This window comes from Coffea eugenioides, chromosome 10 (assembly GCF_003713205.1).
Source record: "Coffea eugenioides isolate CCC68of chromosome 10, Ceug_1.0, whole genome shotgun sequence".
NCBI classification, from domain to species: Eukaryota; Viridiplantae; Streptophyta; class Magnoliopsida; order Gentianales; family Rubiaceae; genus Coffea; species Coffea eugenioides.
The window spans coordinates 31,499,389-31,520,657 of NC_040044.1; the positions used below are offsets into that span (position 1 = coordinate 31,499,389).

General features: G+C 35.0%; 2 protein-coding genes across 2 annotated transcripts; one reads left to right on the top strand and one right to left on the bottom strand.

Moving 5' to 3' along the window:
* Positions 1 to 2,485: 2,485 nt before the first annotated feature.
* On the bottom strand, positions 2,486 to 5,481 carry LOC113750666 (WAT1-related protein At1g43650-like). Its single transcript, XM_027294618.1, has 8 exons — positions 5,279 to 5,481; positions 5,069 to 5,131; positions 4,781 to 4,897; positions 4,436 to 4,685; positions 4,127 to 4,285; positions 3,581 to 3,732; positions 2,772 to 2,928; positions 2,486 to 2,722 (listed from the first exon to the last, which is right to left on the bottom strand). The coding sequence occupies exons 1-8, from the start codon at positions 5,479 to 5,481 to the stop codon at positions 2,486 to 2,488; spliced, it is 1,338 nt and encodes a 445-aa protein (XP_027150419.1).
* Positions 5,482 to 14,546: 9,065 nt separating this feature from the next.
* Positions 14,547 to 20,673, top strand: LOC113749080 (recQ-mediated genome instability protein 1). Its single transcript, XM_027292731.1, has 8 exons — positions 14,547 to 15,173; positions 15,685 to 15,855; positions 16,300 to 16,445; positions 16,932 to 17,062; positions 18,094 to 18,452; positions 18,940 to 19,050; positions 19,119 to 19,247; positions 20,458 to 20,673. The coding sequence occupies exons 1-8, from the start codon at positions 14,547 to 14,549 to the stop codon at positions 20,632 to 20,634; spliced, it is 1,851 nt and encodes a 616-aa protein (XP_027148532.1). The 3' UTR covers positions 20,635 to 20,673.
* Positions 20,674 to 21,269: the final 596 nt, after the last annotated feature.

The following is a 21,269-nucleotide window of genomic DNA, read 5'->3' on the forward strand; positions in this document are numbered from 1 at the left end:
TTTTGGCTGACTATTTGATAGCTCACCTGCATATCCAAGACTTGCGCTAAAAATATGGCTGCACATAGTCTGGAAAAAGGAATCAATATGGGACTTTAGCATCCATACGCATGAAGAAAGCAATCTATGCATCTAAATGCACATTTTTTTGCATACCTATGGCTAAAGAAAAGGTACAAAAAATGGAGACAATGTATATTAAAGTCTGTCAATTTGGAGCGATGACAACAATGACTTGCTAAGCTTCATATATATATGTAGGGAGCAGTATATTCATGCAATGCTTTAGAAACAGGTACCATTTCCACTATCGTGAAATATACATTTGAGTATTAATCATCGTATGCTTTACCTGAAAATAGGTAAAGGCTTTTCATCGGTCACTGATATCAGGGTTTTTCTTTCTTTTTCATTCTTTCCGCACCTAGATAAATTGGAAACGCTTCCATGTCCACTGCAATCCAACAAATATCGTACCAAACATTCATTTTGAGAAATCGTTCCTTCTCAATATAATATATCCGCCCAAGACATTGTCCAAATATTCGGTGCATGTCTATAAGCTCAATCAACGAGCAAGAGAATTATTGAACGTGTAATTTATATAGAATTAATTTTAGTTGACTGTTAATGTAAGAATCATATTACACTAATACCTTTATATGTATATCACACGATTAAATTTAAACGTGTAATTCATTTTGCATATGTAGCATGCATCTGTACTTGTTAATGTGGGAAAAAAAAAACCTCTACACTGACAATTGACGGTACATAAAAAGTTTATTTCCTTGTATCCATAGAAGTTATTTCCTAGTTGGAAACCTAGCACAGTAACAATATTTTTGAATTTTGACTTCTCCCATCCGTCATTTATGTGTTTTGCAGTCCATTGCTGCTACTTGTACAACTCCACTTTCTTCCTTGTTTGATTCTGATGTTTGGTCTTTTGCTGTTTATTCTTCACTTTCTTTGCTTTTCCCCCACAAGACGGAATAGAGACCTCCAACAAGCATTATGGCTCCACAATAACTGCCAAATTCGACAGGAAGGGTTAAGAAGCAAAGTAATTTTTTCCTTTTCTTCTGCTTGTTTGCTGAATAAAATTAGCCTTGTTCACATGATAGTAAAAAATATGTAATCCTTAGTAACCCTCCCAAATAAAGTATCTCCTTCCACAAAAGTGCTGAAACAATAGCTGTAACAATCATGTTCACTGGGGTGAACATGGTAGTGAAAACGGAGCCTTTCTTCTCTACAGCCCAAAGTTGCATCCAAAAAGCTATTCTAGTGACAATCAAACCCTGCTAGAAAACAAAATCCCCAATATGTGAGCAAGAAACTTGGTGTAGGAAAACTAAGATTTTTGAAAAGTTGGAAAGCCAAAAAATGTGGATCATGTAGGCTGATGTGCCGTATGATTTAGAGCTTGAATATGCATTTTCAGCAACTCATGATTCGTCTGAAAAGGACCTGCCAATCCAACTAGAAAAGATCTCGTCGTTTGTGCTTAAAATAATTAAGCCTCATGATTCATGATTTTCAGGGTGGATTTAGTTTACTCAATTCTGAAGCCTTCTTTTTTTCAATTAGAAAAGATCTAGTTAGCATCAGTAGAATAATTGGAGGAGAATGAGATTGGACAAGGGTTTTTTTTTTTTTTCAGCTCACTTCTTATATTGACATAGCCAGAGAAATATACACAAGAAAGGTTTGAGTCAAAATTTGAATGTTTTCCTTCTACGTTTGAGTCATGATCAGTAGGTAATATTGAATCAGAAACCATTTGGTCCTATTTTCTACCTGAGTTGGCCAAATTGAATAGGTTTGCCTAATCTTGTAGCAATTGGATCGGTAAATCAGAAATTATAGCTTACTTTCATTAAATAGGATCCATAAATCCTCAGAAGTTCCCATGTTTTGGAAAGATTTGTCCATGCATCCAATTCGTTTGTTTGTGCTTTCTGAAGCCTTTGATTCTTCAAGTTTCTTTATTAGTATTTATATGAGTTTGATTATTGTGGAGGTCTGAGTACATTATATTCACTGAATATAATGTGAGTTTGCAGTTTGCCCTTCACCTTAAACTACTTCTACCTAAGGTTGTAATCTTTCTGTCAACTTTTAATTTCTTCATTCTATTCTCAATCTTTGACCATCAGCTCAGTTAAGCCCTTAAAATATTTTTGACAAATTAAATGCACCATTTCGCCCAAAAAATGTAATTAGTATTTGACTTCTTATTTTTGTACTAATATCCAACTTCCTGACAGTTAAGCCCTTTAAAACAATTTCTTTATAAATTTAACGTTTTGCCCCCGCAAAAGATTAAAAATATTTGAGGTTATATAATTAGATTTTAGTTGAATTAAAGTTTGCTCCATCAAAAGAAATTTTTTGGTTTCTCCTACAACTCCATAAGCTCCGCAGTTCTATTGGATTTAATTTATATTAGTACTACAAAAAATGAACAGGACCCTATAAATTATTTTTGATCATATCTCGTAATTTTGTACATCCATGGAAAACCATAAACCATTGAATACAAACTATCGTGAATCAAACTATCAGTTTCAGAAATCATTTTCAACATAATATTCGACTTAAACATCATCCTAATCTCTGGCATATGTCTATGTGACAGAAGTTGTTTCCTAGTTGGAAAGCTATCTACATCCCCACATTTACACGGCAGTAAAGACAAGCATGCAACAAAGGAAACCTGGTACAATTACAACATTATTGCATTGTCACATCCATCACTTATTTACATTGCATTTTACGACTACTACTTGAACAACTCCAGTTTCTTCCTGTTCTGGTTCTGATATTTGGTCTTTTGCAGCTGCCCCTTCACATTTTGCTTCTTGGTTCTTTCCCCACAAGACGGAATATAGGCCCCCCACGAGCAATATGGCTCCACAAACACTGCCAAATTGGATAAGAATTAGGTCAAATGCAAAGTCCTCCTTTTCATGTCATATGCTTGTTTTTGCTCACTAATTAGTCCTGTTTTGCGTGACAGGTTTTTTTTTTTTTTTTTTGTGTTGGCATTATAAAACTTTATGTACACTAACGAGTTTGGGTGTATATCATATGCGCAAAATGAATTATGAATGTAGCTAATGTATAATGCTTGCAAATCTCTTAACATAAGAAAAGGTCGATAATGTGATAAATTAGATCAGTTGCATCTACATTGGCATGTACAAGTTTTGTTAAAATAAGACCAGTCTATATATTTTAAAAAGCAATAGAATTAGATGCAGTGCTTTGAAACTCAAACTAGCAAGAGACTTGGTCGAATTTAGGGATCAAAGATCAATGGATTCAACAAGTTAAATCGAATATAAAAAAAAAATTGAATTACCAAAAAAAGAAAGAATTAGAAGAAAGCCCTAAAAGCCAAAAAAAAAAAAAACGTACGCATAACATTTGATTTTTAAGAAACATAAGAAAGATGTAGCTATATTTTTTTGAAAAAACATATCCATTATGAGTTCCCATGAACAAGATATGCAACGAACAAACAATGCACGCACGAACTCTCAAACTAGTACATATAAATGAGAAAATGCACCTTCCCAGATGAAGCATCTCCTTCCATGCAAGTACTGAGACAATAGCCGTAATAATCAGACCTAACGGGGTGAACATGGCAATGAAAACGGGGCCCTTCTTGTCTACAGCCCAAAGTTGCATCCAATAAGTGATTCCAGTCACAATCACACCCTGGTTAATTAGACGAGTGAATCCAAATTTATGAGCAAGAAACTTAGTGTAAAAAAAAAGAAAAAAAAATGAGATTTGTGAAAAATTTGGAAAGCCATTAAAATGTGGAGCATGTATTCAGTCGTGCAAGTCAGTTCCTAGGTTATGATATTAATCTTGGTGTCAAATGATACTTGGGGGTCACCACGTTAAATGGTTTGGATCATGACTCATGAGGCACTGAGGCAGGCCAACAAACTCTTGTCAGCAGTTTTTTCTTCTTCTTCTTCTTCTTCTTCTTCTTTTTTGTTTGTTTTTTTGTTTGTTCTGGTTGCAATTTAAAATTGCAAAACTGAGTTATTTAGGATTAATTTATCATACAATAGGAGAAACAAAATAGAAAAGGGAAGCATACACAATATGCCACGGAAAAGAGATTGATATCCCAGCCAAGCTTCCATGATGATATATCCCTTTCCATTGCAAGGGCGAAAACTGATGATTGTAAGCAGCTAAATAAGCACTGAAGAGCTGTAAGACGCATTTTTGCTGGATATTCTTTCACAATAAGTCCCTACGCAGAAACAAAAGCACTTCTTGAGCACCTTAATTAGTGGTTTTATTCATTGCACTGAATTAACTGAGATATGACAAGAGAATTAACGGAAACAAAATTAAACTTGGTATTGTCGCTTAGAAAATTAAATCAGAGAGAGAATTAAACCAGTATAATGAGCCAGGCAGACCATGCAGTGTTGGCCAACAGCATGATTAGAGAACCCTTTACAAACTGCCCTTGGGAAGTAGTCTTGATATTGGAGCTTGGGGTGTCCTGATGATGGGAGTTTGACCAGTCCATGAAATGCAACTGAGGCCCTTTAACAAAGGCAAAAACCATAGCTCCAGAAAGACCAATTAGAGAACCCAAAACCTTTGCCATTCCATGCCTCTTCTTTATAGACAAACTCTCCATTCTAAATTTCAGTCAGGAAAAAAGAAAATGAACCGATCACTAAAAGAAGGGAGAAGTACATCATGAAATTGGCCAAAAAGTTATTTGACTTGTTACCTTAATAGAATTGCCATAACAAATGTTGTGGCAGGAATTGTATTTGTAGCTGCAGCAGCAAATGTTGCTGAGGTATAATTCATTGCATAGGCATAGAGATTTAAACTCAATGTAATCCTGAAAATTCCGGACAAAACTTTGGTCTAGTTAAAAGCCATATAAAAAATATGAAATTTGGCCATAAAGTTGTACTTGGAAGGTATCTAGCCGTTGAGAATCTTAGAAGTGACAATCTTTGTTTTAGAAAAAGGGAAAAAAAAAAAAAAAGAGGAGGAAACATATACGTACCCGAATAAAGAAATGAAGAAGATTTTGCACACCGTGACATATGACAAGAAGGCAGGCTTGTTTCTGGATAAGAACAAGAAGAAGTATTAGAATGGGAATCAGCTCCTTGTTTTCCAAAGCAAGTTAGAGTGAAAATGAGCATATATAACCAAGTTTGCTCTCTAGAATGTGAAACAGATGGAGAAATTAAGAAGGATTTTTTGTAGTAACCTATCAAGTAGAATAGCAAATGGAGCCAAAGCAATTGTCGCAAATCCTTGGCGGTAGGCAACAAAGACATATGGATTCATCCCTTTTGAGATTGCTGCTTTGGAGAACAAAGCCATGCCTGCATAGACAATGTGTACAAAGAACATTACAAAGTATGGTTTTTGTTTCTCTAAACCCTTTGAGCAACCAATTGAACTCTCCATTTTCGTCTATATTTGATCTGATAGCGCACCTGACATCTATATATATATAACCAAGGATAGTGGTACATTATTAAGTTAGAAGTTGAACACTTGGGACTGCACAGAGAATATGACGTAATTCGGAAAAGAGATCAACATGGAATTATAGCAACCAAATGCATGAATGAAACAAGTATGCTTCCAACAGCACAGTTTTATGTACCCGTGTGCATTAAATTGGAGACAAGTAATGTAAGATCTGTTACTTTGAAATGATAACAACAATGAATAGCAAACCACTTGTATGTATATATATGGTGAGCACTGTGAAATGATAACAACAATGAATAGCAAACCACTTGTATGTATATATATGGTGAGCATTCTCTGAAACTAGATAATTACACGTACCTTGCACGTAAGCTAATTAATAAAAGTCTAATTGCAATAAACTGCATGTTGAAAGCTAATAAATAATAACTCTTTTTTTTTTGGAAGGACAACCTTTTGTTTGTGTTTTTTTTTTCTTGGACAGTTGAAGGAGAACCTTTTGTATTAATTTAACGCATTTAATAATATTTTTTGAGCATCATTTAGTTTGTATTCAAATATCAAGAAATAGAATATTACTTAATTTTCCCAATTCCTAAATCAACTAGCTTAAGGATAGTGGTGATGTCTTTCATTGTCCTCAACAATACCCATGGGTTTTTTTTTTTTTTTGGGTCCTACCTTTAAGATTCATCTCTCATACAATTAAGTTATTATTTTGGCAAATAGGATAACTTGACTTGTTACTTTCATGAAAATATCAAAATTTCTCCCTTAACTTTGTTAAGAATGAAGGACAACTGCGATATACTACATCACACGACTAACAATCTACAAGACACGAAAAAACGAAGAGTGGCTCTATCTATTGCAAATTTATGACTATTACATGTATCAATTTTTTTTTTTTTTTTTTTTAACCAAGGTTTCAGCTTCTGAACGTGAAATATATGCTTGGCCTATATTATACATCCATGGTATTTTTGTTTAGAATTATTCAAGAAAATTTTTTCGATTACGCATGAAGGATTTGTCTAATAAGTGCTCAATGGGCACTAGTTAAGAAAGGTTTCGAATGCTTAATAGGTAATTAGTTCAACGAGGTCTTAAATGTTAGTTTGAAAAAACAAATTTAAATTAGAAAATGTCTGAATGCAAGAGTGACTAATTAATATGAGTGTGTGCAGTTAAATGATAAACTGACCGTAGATTATGTGTATAAATCAGTGCCTATTGGGTTCCAATTATAAAAATCCTAAAAGGATAAACCTACAAGATGCATGAATTAAATAGCAGTTCGTTATTACAAATTTGATGATTTCCTGCATGAAGTTTTTACCAGGGTACTATTCCAATGATATCATCTCAACTTGAAATATATGCTTGATCTATTGTTTAGATTTTTTTTTGTTTTAAAAATAACATATTAAATATGATATATAGAAGAGTAATGAGGCTGAGATACCGAATTTACTTGCTTAAAAATGCTCAAGGATTTGATGAGACTTTAGACAAGTTAAGGACTAAATGAAGTTATGAATCCGCTAAATTTGTTGAAGTGAAGGCACCTTTGGGATATATTCACCATGATGGGATGTGCACTAAATACGATGTTGTTAGGATTAAAACTCACTTATTAGTGGGATTAACTATTCATATGCTCCACAGATCGACTTAAAATCTGACCATGTTATTGTGGGGTATCTTTTATTTGCTTTATTAGTTTCACATTAGACCTGAAATAGAAAATTTTTGCCCAGGATGTATTCTGTAAGATGGTTTATTGGCAAGTCTCAAAAAGTTCATTATAACCTAAGGAGGTGCTTGGTTCGTACTCCATGGTTGGTACTAAAATCGGCTTACTATATATAGGTTTAGGTCATTCATCGTTACATGTTTGGCTTGAAAATGGAATAGGTTTTACTCTAGTAAAGAGCTAATCAACTTGAAATCTAACCTCTAATTGGTGAATGATAATGAATAAGATCTAACCCTTTCATTCCCACTAATTAATTCAAATAGTGATTTAGTAAAGAATAAGTATGGGAATCATTCAATTTGATACCTATTTCTACTGCTATTTACCAAACACCCCAAATTTATTAAATTCAACTGCCATTCGGCCATGGATCGAAGCCCTTCTTATTCACAGATACTCATTCCAGGAATACAAAATGTTTGACAATCCCAAACAGCTGTTGTCTCTATTTTTTAGCTAAATTTGAAATTCCATGACTATTTGCCTGATCAGCTCTGTCTCTGTAATTGTTTTTTAACACTTTTGAGTGTAATACATGCATACATGTATACATATAAATATATGTATGTATGGATAAAATGAAAACAAACCTATAACAACTAAGATAAACAAAAAAAATAACAATTGCCAAATATTAATATATATATATATATATATATATATATATATATAAAAGCAAGCTAAAAAACATGTGTATGGACATTCTTTTACAAATGGAGGTTATATTCTGGCAAAACCCTTTTGACAGAATTGGTGGAGCACTCGAGTAGGCCTGCTACGTACTGACATGCGTCCCATTAGCTTAATATGTGCATGTTAGACAAAAAATGCGTAAGCAAGCAATTTCGAGTAAGCAACTATGAGTTGAACGGAAGAGGGCAGGAGCGGTCATCAGATAGACCGCTGCTGTGCTGTTAAGGGCCAAGATTTGACCACAAAAACTTGTAAGGTCTAGATAACGGACCAGTTGAGTTACTTGAGCATACTGGAAATAGTAATTGACTCTCCTAGCTTATTTCAAGGATATTAAGATTTCGTCGATCAGATCGTCAAATGTCGAAAAATCATGCAAACGTATTCAGAAAATTTGTCTGTCAAAATGATGTGGAGGAAACTACAGACTACTTAGTTTTTTCGTTTCTTATAGTTATCTATATAGTTCTGACAAAAGAAAATAGCATTTATATGGTCCAATTTGTTCTTGGCCGACCTCAGTACAATAGCGTTCTTAGGCACAAGGGTCCTGGTATAGTCCACAGTCAGAGGCACAAAAAGGAAAAAAGAAAAGAAGTTGGATGCTCAGTAACAAAATCATTTATTGCTTGTATAATGATTGTCTTTGGATAATCAGTATTGGTTAACTGTAATCCAAAAAGAAAAAAAAACTTCTAAAATTCAAAATAATCAACCACAGGGAGTTAAATCATATTCATTTTCCCCAAGAAAACTGCAAAACAAGTTAAGTATAAACTCCTCAACCTTGCATCAAAAGACTTTGAGATCTCCATTTTGGTTATTAGAAATAAAAGGATGATGCTATGTGAATATGCTTAATATTGCAAGTACTTCGTGGTATACATCCAAAATTTGTCTACCATTTCCTTCTTCCTTATCGTTGGATCAAATGACTTTTTTCCATCTTCCACTTCTTGCACCATTTCCATCATTCCATGTAGACCTGTCAATTGAGTTCGGTTAGCCCGAACTCAGCTCGATTGACCCTAAATTTAGTGGATTGAGTTTTATGCAATGTGAGTTGAGTTGAATATGGATCAAAATATTTTGTCCGATTCAATTATGAGTTGAGCTTGAGTTGTACTAAACTCAGCTCACTTAATTCTCGATTTGAACAATATATATATATGCTAGGATTCATATGTGAGAATTAAGAAGATTTGTTTATCTAAATCCAATCATATAATTAAAATTTAGATGAGTAATTTTATGATAAATTATTCTTTTTCGATCTCTAATTGACAGGTTTATGAACATTATGGTAAATTATATTATTTTTGTCATAATATTCAAACTTTTTTTTAGATATTATAGAATGTCTATAGATTAGCTGTTGTTTGATTTAACAAGATTTTGTAAATGTGAAAAATGCATGAGGTGAGTTTGAACCTGCTCGAATTAGCCCAAACACCCGACTTTTTGTGTAAGCTGAGCATATGTAACAAAAATATGAGCTTAACTAAATTAAGTTTGAGCTCAAAAAAAATGATATTTTATGTGAGTTGAGTTCGAACATGTTAAATCCTAGTTCACATTGACAAGCCTAATTCCATGTCGCCAAAAAACTACGACCTACAAGTATATTTTAAAAAGAGCCCTTTATTGTAGATCATATCTATGAGATGAAAGTTCTTATTACTGTAGATCATTGTGTTTTAGTTGACGCTAATTAATCCTAGAGTCCTAGAGAATTTGGTCATCTGTCCCTATAACCCCTTTAACCATTAACTGACAAGGCATCATTATTGTAGCCAATTGTGAGCTGACATATGATGGAGAAGATCTTCATCTCATTTAATAAACAGTGTCTAATAGCATTAGAATGAAAAAAAACCATTGCCCGACTCTATTGCCGCCCCTAAAAAGCAGGACAAAAAGTAAAAGGATAATCCCTCGGACGTTGCCATTCATTTTGCTTTATGTTTTAACTTTCAATCCAAGTTAGAAAGTGAAAGGCATTTGACACTAACTTTAAAAGGTTAGCGCATCTTTTTCTTCTTTTTCTTGACTTGGACTTCATACATTGTTTAGTTATAATATTGATCACATAATTTATTACAATAATGAACAGTTAATTACTATAATGTATTATTGGCAGAATATATATTTCAGATTGATAATCAGCAAGCACTTTCCCAAGTCTTTTGCTTGACTTGGGGCAGGTATGGTTAAGATCTCCGTGAGATTGTCTGGTTATTATACTTCTTACACGATTTGGTATTCTCTATGTCTAACCTAATTTCATGGTACAAAGATAAGTACACCAACTTAATGTATTTGTATACTTGAATGTATAATTGTAAACCGGATTTTAAAAAGAAATACAACAACTGCACTGGTTACACCAAAGTTAACCACAACTATCCAATCCCCTTTCGTCCGTATTTTTGGTAAACGTGATCCTAAATTGTCTAGATATTCATGTTCTTGCTTTTCGTCTTTTACTCGTCTTTTTTTTCTTTTGTATGTTCGTCCTGAATCCAAACAAAAGGGCAAAGATTACCAGTTTTCTCTCCTCAATGATGACATGCCCCTTATAATCTACCGAAGTAATCAGCTTGTCCAAGAAAAGTTCTGGAAAAGCAGCTAAGGGAGAACATCAGCTCATAGTGGCTGATGAAGGAATTTACATTACCAGACTTGTGCTCCATATGCACATTTCTTTCCACATTTCGCAAGAATGCTTAGTTGTTTGAATTGATTGGATATTGAAAAGCATGCTTCAGATATTAGGACAGCAATTGCCACATGGTTATATCTACATGTCGAGTAGTGCAGGTCAGAGATTGCAGCTCTGGTTCTTGCACATTTTTCTTCTACATTATTAGGTAAACTTGAATATATATTTTCTCTGGTTTGCTAAAGCAGCAAGGTCTAATCCTCCTCTTTTCTCCCCTTATGTCAATAAACACATAGAAACACAGATATTTTGCATGTTTTCTTCCCTACTTAAGCTGTCTGCAGCTTTATCTGAATAAACAGAAGAAGAAAGTTTTCAGAATGACTTCCTACACAATTTATCCAAAAAGGATTTGCAATGTAACGCGTGTATGGATCGCTCTACCAGTGCTGCTGCTAGTTCTGATCCGATAAGACAATACAATATTCTCGTGCTTTTAATGCTTCTCATTCTTCAACTTGGCTATTTTCAGTAACTTGAATCATTATGCCACTGCTAATGAAAATATAGACAGGAGAGAATGAAATGAAAGCGATGCCCCAAGCAAGATTGAACCAGAAGGTGGCATACTGAGATTCGGGGGGTCATGATGATGATGTTCATTACCGAAGGGGCAAATAGATTAATGCATCACAGATGCGATATTAGATGAACTATTATCCAGTTGGATCGATAACCATTCTCTAAAATCAAGCACGTGTCTATATTTCTGCTGAAATTTTGTGCGATTGTTACTTGACGGAAGTGTTCATTACTATTCGGCATCCCCACCACAACTGCATTATCCATTAGAGATGACCTTCAAAGCATTATGGTGACTTCTACGTGGGGACTCTAGATATGACCCCTATTCTAAATTGGTTTACTTTCCTAAATCTTCAGTAATACTGAATGAAATTAAACCAAACTATCTTAGTATTTAATTTCGTAATTCTTTTAGTTTCTTGTTTTAGTGTCATGTTTGTTTAGTTTCCATATTAGTTTAGAAAATCTTAAATCTATTCCAAATAAGTTGCAATTTACAATTGTGTTTGTTTAGGAAGTTTAGCAATCTATAAATACTTCTAGTGTTTTGTTGTTTACTTGAAAAGAGAGTTGAGAAAGTATAGTTTTGAGAAGTTGAGTTGAATCGTAAAACTGAGTTTGAGAGAAAGTTTTTGAGTTCATATTTATGAGTTGCCGTAAGCGAAAGGCTACAACTTGATATTTATTATTATTGAGATTTGAGTTAATAAAATTATTGAATATTTGTTGTGTGTTTTTATTTTACGCATCTTTTCGTATATTTTTATACGTATTAAAATTATGAATAAATCTTATATACACTGACAATATATACACTATCACAATTGAATGTAAGATACATGAGCAAAATTTAAATTTTAAATTTAAATTTAAATGAATTGTCATGCATCTAATGGTGATTGTATATACAGTGTGAGCGTATGAAAGATTAATCCTAAACTTATTTCCGCTGTGCGTGTTTTTTTGTGCTAATAAATACTTCTGCCTTATAAATATTTCTTCATCTAAAATATTAATTGCAACCATACAAATGATTGTCAACGTCTTCATTCTCGAATTGGGATGAAATCATAGACGTGAAATATCAAAAGGGATAATCATATATGCTCACTAGGCTCTACTAGACACAAATGTCAGTTTTCTGGTGACAAGGAAAAGCATGTTGAAGAGAAAGGAAGTGGCACGATTTCTTCCTATTCAACATCTGAATTTCTGTGCTGATTTTTTTAAGCATCAGCAACTGCACTAAAGAGCAGGCACTTGGCAAATCACTGTATGCCTAGTGGTCTTGATATGAGGCTGTCATGTCGCAATATTGGAAGCAAAGATAAACATCATTTGGGCACTGTTCTTAATACTCCAAAATAATTGTGGATTTTACCATCAATAATTTTTTTGGGGAAATCGAACAGTTTCTATTCCCTGACCAAGACTGGTGCAACATGTAGAGACTCAATTAGGTCTCCTTTTTGTCCCTTGAAGAATTCCGACCTCTATAGGAAAAGTATGTTTGTGTAATACAAAGCAATCTCATGTTTGAACTTATGAAGCACCATGCGTTTCTAGACGTGTATGTCTTCTTTTTTTACGAAGCATAATACTTTATTCGGTCTGTCGGGCACTCAGTCATGCGTTAGATGTAATTCAGGTGTTAAATTTTAGAAAAATAAATTTAATTAAAGAAAATATATAAATATAAAAAAAGATAATAACTATTAATATGAGCATTATATAATACTTCAGGTATTATTTAGAGGTATTAACGGGTGCCCATAGGAAACCCTACGTTATTTTATTACCTATAAATATTCATTGTCAAGATTAAATTACATGACCAACCATATTATCCTAACAAAAAGTAAAATGCTATGTTGAGTAATGTAACTTAACCATGACTAGACATGTCAATGAGTCGGGTCTTACGCAAATCCAATCTAGATCCAATATATTTGGATAAGATTTGGATTTAATTTCTGAAATTCAGACCCTACCCAGACCAAGACCCTATAAGAGAGTCGTGGGTTTGGGTAAGGTCTGGTTTTCTAGAATCCATATCCAAATGCAGACCCATACCTGACCTTACCCAAACTCATATATATTTAATTAAATAATATATATATTAGAAAATTTATAAAATACTATAATATTTTATGGCTATTGGATCAAATACAGTAAGATTTTATGGCATCAGAATCTGCATTTAGTGTTGATGGCTGGGTGATTGATGAGAATTGCTTTTAGATGTGGTTGAAACAGTAGTGACTACTGATGATTGGATTGAATCAAAGAAAAAATGAGTAAGTATTTATAAATCTTCTTATTCTATTATTTATTTGCCATCGGTCTTTAATCAAATGATTTTTATCTCATTCACTATTTTAGTGCTGGATTGTGAGACATTTGCCAACATTGAGGTTTAAATAAGAAAAAGAGGTACAAAATTACTTTTTTTATTAAGACTAAATATTTATATATGTTATGGTTGTTTTCTTTTTTAAAAACTAATCCTAATTGTCATTGTAATTGGTACAAACTTTTTCAAGAAAATGAGAAAAGGTAAAGGCAACCAAATGAAAATATTGATGTGGATGCAGTTGAATCTTTAAAATAATATAGAAGTAGTCAATAATAATTCTTTCTTTGAGTTCAAAATATTGCATTCAATTTGTTGAATGTTAATTTTATTATTTGAAAACAAAAATTGGATGGTATTTCTATTATTTATGGATTCTATATATTTTTAATACATTTTTACTTTAGTATTTTCAGAAAATACCTATGGATGCCCATTGAATATCCAGATCTATAAGGGTTTGGATATGGACTTACTTTTTCAGACCCAAAAGGGTCTAGATCTGGGTCTGAGTCTAATTAAATTAAATGGGTCTGGATCTGAATTAAAGGGATCCAACCCAAACCCTACCCATTGACATGCCTAACCATGACGACTAACATGATTTACAGAGAGCTATTAATTTATCTCTACCTGAGCATTTTTTTGATAACTAAATTATGTGTTATTTTTTGGGTCAAAAACTTATTTATGCCTTTTGCACCACCTGAAGTTGAGAGGAAAGATCAATTAGTAAAGGAGATTATGAGGGATAAAGACCACAAAAAAAAAAAAAAGTTCCAACACAAAACCAATGGACCAATCTGGAATTCTGTTACATCTAGAACATTTACTAAAGCCCAAATTTGGGGAAACAAAAGAAGCCCCAAACCTGGCCCAATAGGCAATACGAGCACTTCAGTCTAAACGGCGTCGTTTCATTCTCTACCGTTCAAACTCTCAAGGGAGGGAAAAAATGCTCAAAACAAATCCGGAAAAAAAAAATGCCGCGAAGACGCCTCCGGGTAGTCTCCTCTTCTTCCTCCGACGAAGACGACGACGTCGTTTCTATCCAACCTCCACCACCACCACCCTCCCACCAAATCCCCCACATTCTACCCGAAGAAGCGTCAGAAGAAGAAGACCAAATCATAAACGACGACGTTGGAACCCGGCTCCAAACCGTAACCCTCAGCTCCTCCAATTCCACTTCAAACACAAATTCAAACTCCCACAACCCGACCCGCATCACCGAACCCATCCCTTTCCACATTTCCGATGACGACGTGGACGACGCCATCATGAACGATGTTCCTGATCCTGACTCTATTAACCCTAGCACTGTAATCGGGAATACTAATTTTGTGAGTAGTAATCCTAATTGCGACGGAATTGACGGGATTTTGCGAAGAAAGGGGCTAAATTTAAAGAGGGAATGGTTTGATGGGTGTATTGGAGCCCTAGAAAGGGAGGTTCCTGGGTTTTCGGGTAACTCCGATGATTTGGTGAAGGCGAAGATTTGTTTTCAGCAGTTCTTGAATGTGGATATGAATTTTTGTGGGGCCGGCGTGCTTCCGAGCAATGTGGCTAGCTTGCATTTGGTTGATCTTAAAGGACCCTTTGTCTTACAGGTGAAATTTTGAATCATATCCAAAAAAGGAAAATGTTTTTGAATTTATAGCATTAGAGCTAAATGCTGCAAACAATTGTAGAATAGGGCATCACTTGGTTGATAGAATTCTTTCCTAGGATTGTCTATAGCTTGCCTTTGGGTGATCTTAAAGGAAAAGACCATTTTTGCTTACAGGTAACAATATTGAACCCTCCCAAAAAAAAAAAAAGATAAAGATGGTGAATTTATAGTATTAGAGCTAAATGCAGAGCACAATCATAGATATTAAGTCCTTGGGGTGTCGAAGAAGAGTGTTTTGTTTAAACTCAAAGATTGAATCTGCATATTGTCGACTGTCATTTGGTTTCAGCTTTATTGAACTATTTAAAGATTTGACCCCATATCTTGTAAAAATGGGATCTTTTTCTTTTTTGAATAGGGGCATAAAGTCATGCATGAGTTTGTAGGGAAAGAGTGGACGGGACGAGTTTTGATTGATGTGACATTTGTTGTTTAATATGTTTGTGTAGGTAGATGAGATAGTGAATATCAGCTGTCCGCTTAAGGATAGGTACCAGGAGATGGCTGCAGGAGTAAAGAGATGCCTCAAGTTATCAATGACGGATGGTGTTCAGCGCATTTCTGGCATGGAATACAGGCCTATTAAAGCTCTTGAAGTTCTTTCCCCTGCAGGAATGAAGGTTTGTTTGAAATTCATGCACTTATGAAATTATTTGTAGTGGCGTTCCTACTTCCATGTCGACGAAAAGAAATTGAGAAGTATGGTGTTCAATCTGTAGGAAAGGGCTAATTAACAACTTGGATACAGTAGGAAAGTACTGTTGTTCAATTTGGAGGTGTGCTTCTCAATGCAGTAATAATGTGGTCTCATTGAACAGGAAAAAGTTACATGTATATACGTGGAAAAATGCCTCGAATAGGTTCTGGATAACAAGCTTGAGATCATAATAAAATATAATGGATACACCTTTCTGTTGGCTATGATAATTGAATCCTATTCTATTTGCTGCTTGTTACAATGCACTAAAAATTGTGGTCTTCATTTTGTTTGATATTTTTTTTACTGTATGCTGTTTTGGGTTGTGTTTACCCAATTTAAATCATGATATAGATCACTGTTGCAGGTTGCTATTTGCAATGTCAATGTGAGACGTGGCATATTGATGTTGGTCCCTGAAGTTATTGAAGTTTTAGGTGGCAAAGTTGAGGAGTTAGATGCAGCTCGACAGAGACTTGTACAGGAAGTAAATAAACCACCAAGGGGAAAAAGGTACTAAAAAGAGTCATCAGATACACATATGCATGTGTGTGTGTGTATGCGTCTGTTGCAATTTTGAATTTTGATTCTCATAATGCATTTGCCATCACTTTGGAGCTTTTTATTGATCGTTTGTGAATCATTTTCATTGTGTTAGTACTCGTTTTCCTGTATCTCATAATGCAGACTGGGTGTTGCTTTCTTCCATTACCTTCATGTTATGATTGAAATTTTCTATGTAAAAAGACTAACTTGCATGGATCAGGATACTGTAAGGTGATGGTAATCAGCTCAAACCAGGAAAATTGACTGGCTGGATGGTTTGTTGGTTGATGGAAATTCTACTTTGGAAATTCTTTTTTGCTCTTGCTGCTTCTGAACCTGTGATCCTCTTATGATGTGGTTTTTCAAATGTCATTAGTTTAGTTGGACGCCTTTAAAACATTTTGGAAGTGTTGTTTCAATTTTCAACCATTGACCTTCTTAACCGAATATCAGAACCAGGACAGGGGTAGTTCCTCCATTAGCTACAAGAGCTACTCGTGCTGCATGGCCTGCAGAAACTGTCAATGTACAAGAGCACATTTACAACTCCAGAACGACTATGCCTCTTCAGGTTGAGGAGCCAGGTAATTACTTCCCTCCGGATCTCTTCACAGTCAGGTAACCTATAAAAATCTCGAGATTCACGAGCTCTTAGAAAACATAGATGGCCAAATTGGTCAACTGTGTCCATGTCTAAGCATCATAAGCAATTCACGGTGTCTACTAATTTGAATGAGCATCCTGGAGTCTGTGAACTGAAAGAACACTTTCATGGTTTACCTCCTTTTGAATGGTATATATTTATAATTAACTAGCCTAAAATGTGGAAGAAAAGGTGTGAGAACAAATCAAATTATTCACAACCAGAGAGTATGTAATGAAAATTTGAATAGTGAGACTGGGATATGCTCTCGACAACTGATCTCTTAGGTTAATATGCTATCTCAAAAACTTAATCTTTTTGCTTCTAATATATCTCCAACCAATAGACTGTAGTATTCTAATTAGACGAAGCTCAGATCATTGGGCTCAAACCATTTCAAATCCATAACCTGGAAAATGAAACGAGCCAGAGCAAGCATATCCCCATTGGAAAAGCTTGGTTCATGGGGAGGTATCTCTTTAAGGCTAAACAGAACGTATCTTGCCATGCATCAGACTCCTAGAAAATTACTTAATGATAATAATGTTGAAAGACATTGAAGTGTCCTTTGTGCTCCTTAATACTCTTGAATAAATGCTGTTATGCATCACCTAGTTCGAAGATATAAAGGTCAAAAAGAAAATTAACATAAGCACTTCTGGGCTTATTTATCTTTTAAAATAGTTAAAGCAATAGCAAGGATTTTGACAAAGATAGCTTATTATCATCGGCATCCTCTTATTGTTTCATTGTTCATATTTCTTTCTTTTTCCAATATAAGAGGCATGGGATGATATTGTTTAATTGCATAACTCATTTGCTGGATTGACCATGTATTGCATAAATATCTAGCATGTTATCATGTGTAAGCTGGAACCTTTCCACTGTGAAAGCTGATATTCAAAAGTCTAGATCATAAGACTGGGTTTATTTTCCAGTGCAGTTCAGAGTAAGGTTTTTTACTTGCCACAGGAATTGCATCTGGTATTCCTGCTAGTGATGGGACTGAAGATCGCCATAGGACCGATGCTCAAGCTATTTCACCATCTGCTACTGAAACCAATGAAGTTCATATGGCAACTGAGTCGGAACAAGATGTTGATAGGATAAATAGAGAACAGAATGCTGTTTCCAGTTTTAGGGAAGAGGCTGGACCTAACTTATATTCTAGTGCAACCACGGATGTTCAAGAAGCTCATATGCTTGATGAGTTGGAACACCCCTTTTTATTAACAGGAGATAATGAATCCCCATTCACATACTTGGCAAGTTTGTTGGCTATGTGGGCTGCAAAGCAAGGTGATGTTGCCAGAGTTGAAGGGAAAATTAAGGTATGCATGTACTTTGTTAACTGTATTCTGTCTTAACTTTGATGTTGTTGCACCAGGTCATTACATTAATTGCATATTTTCCTTAACGCAGTTTTCTTTCTTAAATTGGCATTTGACTGTGAACACGTTTTTAGAAGTTGTACTACTTGTGTTTATATTTTATAGGTATATAAATTTAGCCGAGAATTTGGAATTGCCTTTTCTTTCCAATTACTGCTCTCTGCAATCAACTGAGTTTTAAAATATACATTTATGCATTCTTTCTATTTCAAATGCACTTTGACTCTCTCTTTCTCCCTCCCTCCCTCCCTCCCTCCCTCCCTCTCCTGATATTTTGGAAGTTTTGCTTGTCAAGTTTCTGAGAGAAATAGATCCTTCTTCATTTGTAAATGCCTGCTCTTTTATTTCAAATTCCATCAATCTCTCTCATTTTCGAGGTAAGTTCCTCATAAGTGATGAATGCTGTTATGTGATTGCACCTTTGTAGTGCTTTCTTACGGGTGTTAAGGGATTCCAATATAAAAGGAGGACCACATATGAGCTTCTAGTCTACATTGATGACGGCAGCCTCATTTCGGAGATCCTTATTGATCATAATGTGAGTAACTTAGTCTCTTTGCTATCCGAGTTTGTGAGGGTTGCGTTTTGAATTGATTGAAGCTGCAGGTCGTTCAAAAAGGGATTGGCTATTCTCCAGAGGAGGTTTGTGCCGCTCTTGCTTCTTCAGACGCTAGGCGAGTCAGTGAGATGAAGGAGACATTAAAACAGTTTCAGAGTTTCCTAGTAAATTTTGAGGTAACATGTTACTCTTCCTTTGTTATCATCAGTTAATCAGTTTCAGTTTTCATAAGGCTGAACAACAAAACCCCCTTCCATGTTCGATTCAACAACTTGACCTTTTGCCTTGGTAACTATATGGACCCTTCAGTTTAGGCTCTGTTTGGAAGAAAATTTAGGGGAATAATTTCTTTTAACAATCAGGCACCAGTCTTGAAAATGTTGTTTTTGGTAAATGTCATGCCTTGCTTCTGTTTCCATGGGTTTAGATGGCATTGTTTTTGGAATTTTAAAGATTTTCCATTTCTTTTCATGCTATTCCACATTTCAGAAGTTTTTCTGAATTTTGCTAAAATTTTGGATGCGATAAACAATGCGGAAATGCAATTCTCCTGTCACTTATTGAAAACAAATGGAGTGCCTGGTAAAATTTCATCTGGGTCCTTAATGCTTGAATTACAAGAAATAGATCCCTGAACTTTAACCTGACTCTGTACTGTGTAATTCTGAGATGCGAATGTGTTGCAGATTATGAAGATACTGCAGTCCTGTAGACTTGAGCTTTGAAATGCTAAATCAATGTACAGCATTATATCTGTACCAAGATCCATGTCCCCCTTTTAAAATTTTATTCATTCACTTCTATTGACGTCAAGACCTAAAAAGTCATGTTTATAATGCATGTTATGATAAGCTTATTTTTCCACTGTTACCTTCTGATATATCCCCAAAATGCATAATGCATGTAAGTGCACTCTTCAATTACTCCCTGATGCCCTACCAAGAAGAAATGGTGAGAGAACAATAGCAGGAGAGACTGGGGACAGGGAGGAAGAGAGACACTCAGAAGCACTACTAGCAAGAAGAAGATAAAAAGTCAGCTGTATGTAAGAGTTTGATATGGATTGTTAGTAATCATCTGTCTTTGTGCATTGCAAAGGGTACTTGGTCATTTCTTCGGCCACATGGACTTGTGTGTGACAGTTATGCATTTTCTATATTGTCTGTGGGTCAAAATATGCTCTTGATAAAGACCTGAGTATCGAAATTTTCAGTTCTTGTTCAAATTGCTCAACTTTTTATCTTTGACCTTATCTGCTTCATACGGATATAATGGGTGTCTCAAATTATCTCATGATAATTCACTATGTCATGAATTTTCCATGTCAAAGTTTATCCTGTAATTCTTTTGGAAGGTACTTGTTAATGCTTGCTCTGCAATTTCCAGGGAACGATGCTTGTAGAGATCACTGCAACATCCTCTATTCCTGTCGCGACTGAGATGAATCAAGGTTGCCCTGCATCTGATGCTTGGTTGCTGCTTGAAAGACTCGGCAGATGTGGTTCAGCTCAGCATCAGCATCAGCAGAATTCTCATTTGAATGCCATCGTCTTGTCCCCTTGACTGGAAATATACCCTTGATGGGGGCTAAGGACCATAGAAGCCTGTAAGATTGCATATGGCACAAGAGGTGCTTCTTAATACCATTAACACATTTAAACCTGTAAGAACCAGGACAAACCAAATTTTGGTGTTCACGTACAACCGGGGTGCAAACACCTCTGCCCTCTATTCATCCCGCACTTTTCTTACTAGTTTTATATTCTACAAAAATTGTTTTTTGAGTTTTATAAGCATGACACGTGATTCCAGTTTGGCATCATATATCATTCATTTCAGATGAGAACTTGAACGAGGACATAAAACACTAAAGGCGCCGCAGAAAATTTGTAAAGCAGCTAAGGTGGGGGAAGAGTGCAGACGGAAAATTGAGGTGCCAAGCGCGCTTAATCTGCATTCGCATATCAACTTTTTAGATGCTTTTAGTTTTAAGTAACATCAAAAGTATACAGGCATGAACATAAACTACATGGAGAAAATGTATTTTAGCAGCTTGAATCAATAATGTTGCAGCCCTTAACGTAAGAAGCATATGCATGGACTGGACAATACTTGTCCAGAGACCAGGTCTTTAGGTCCTTTCAGCAGCTTGGAGAATATTGAATCCTTTTGCATAGATAATAGAAGAAAGCCTACGC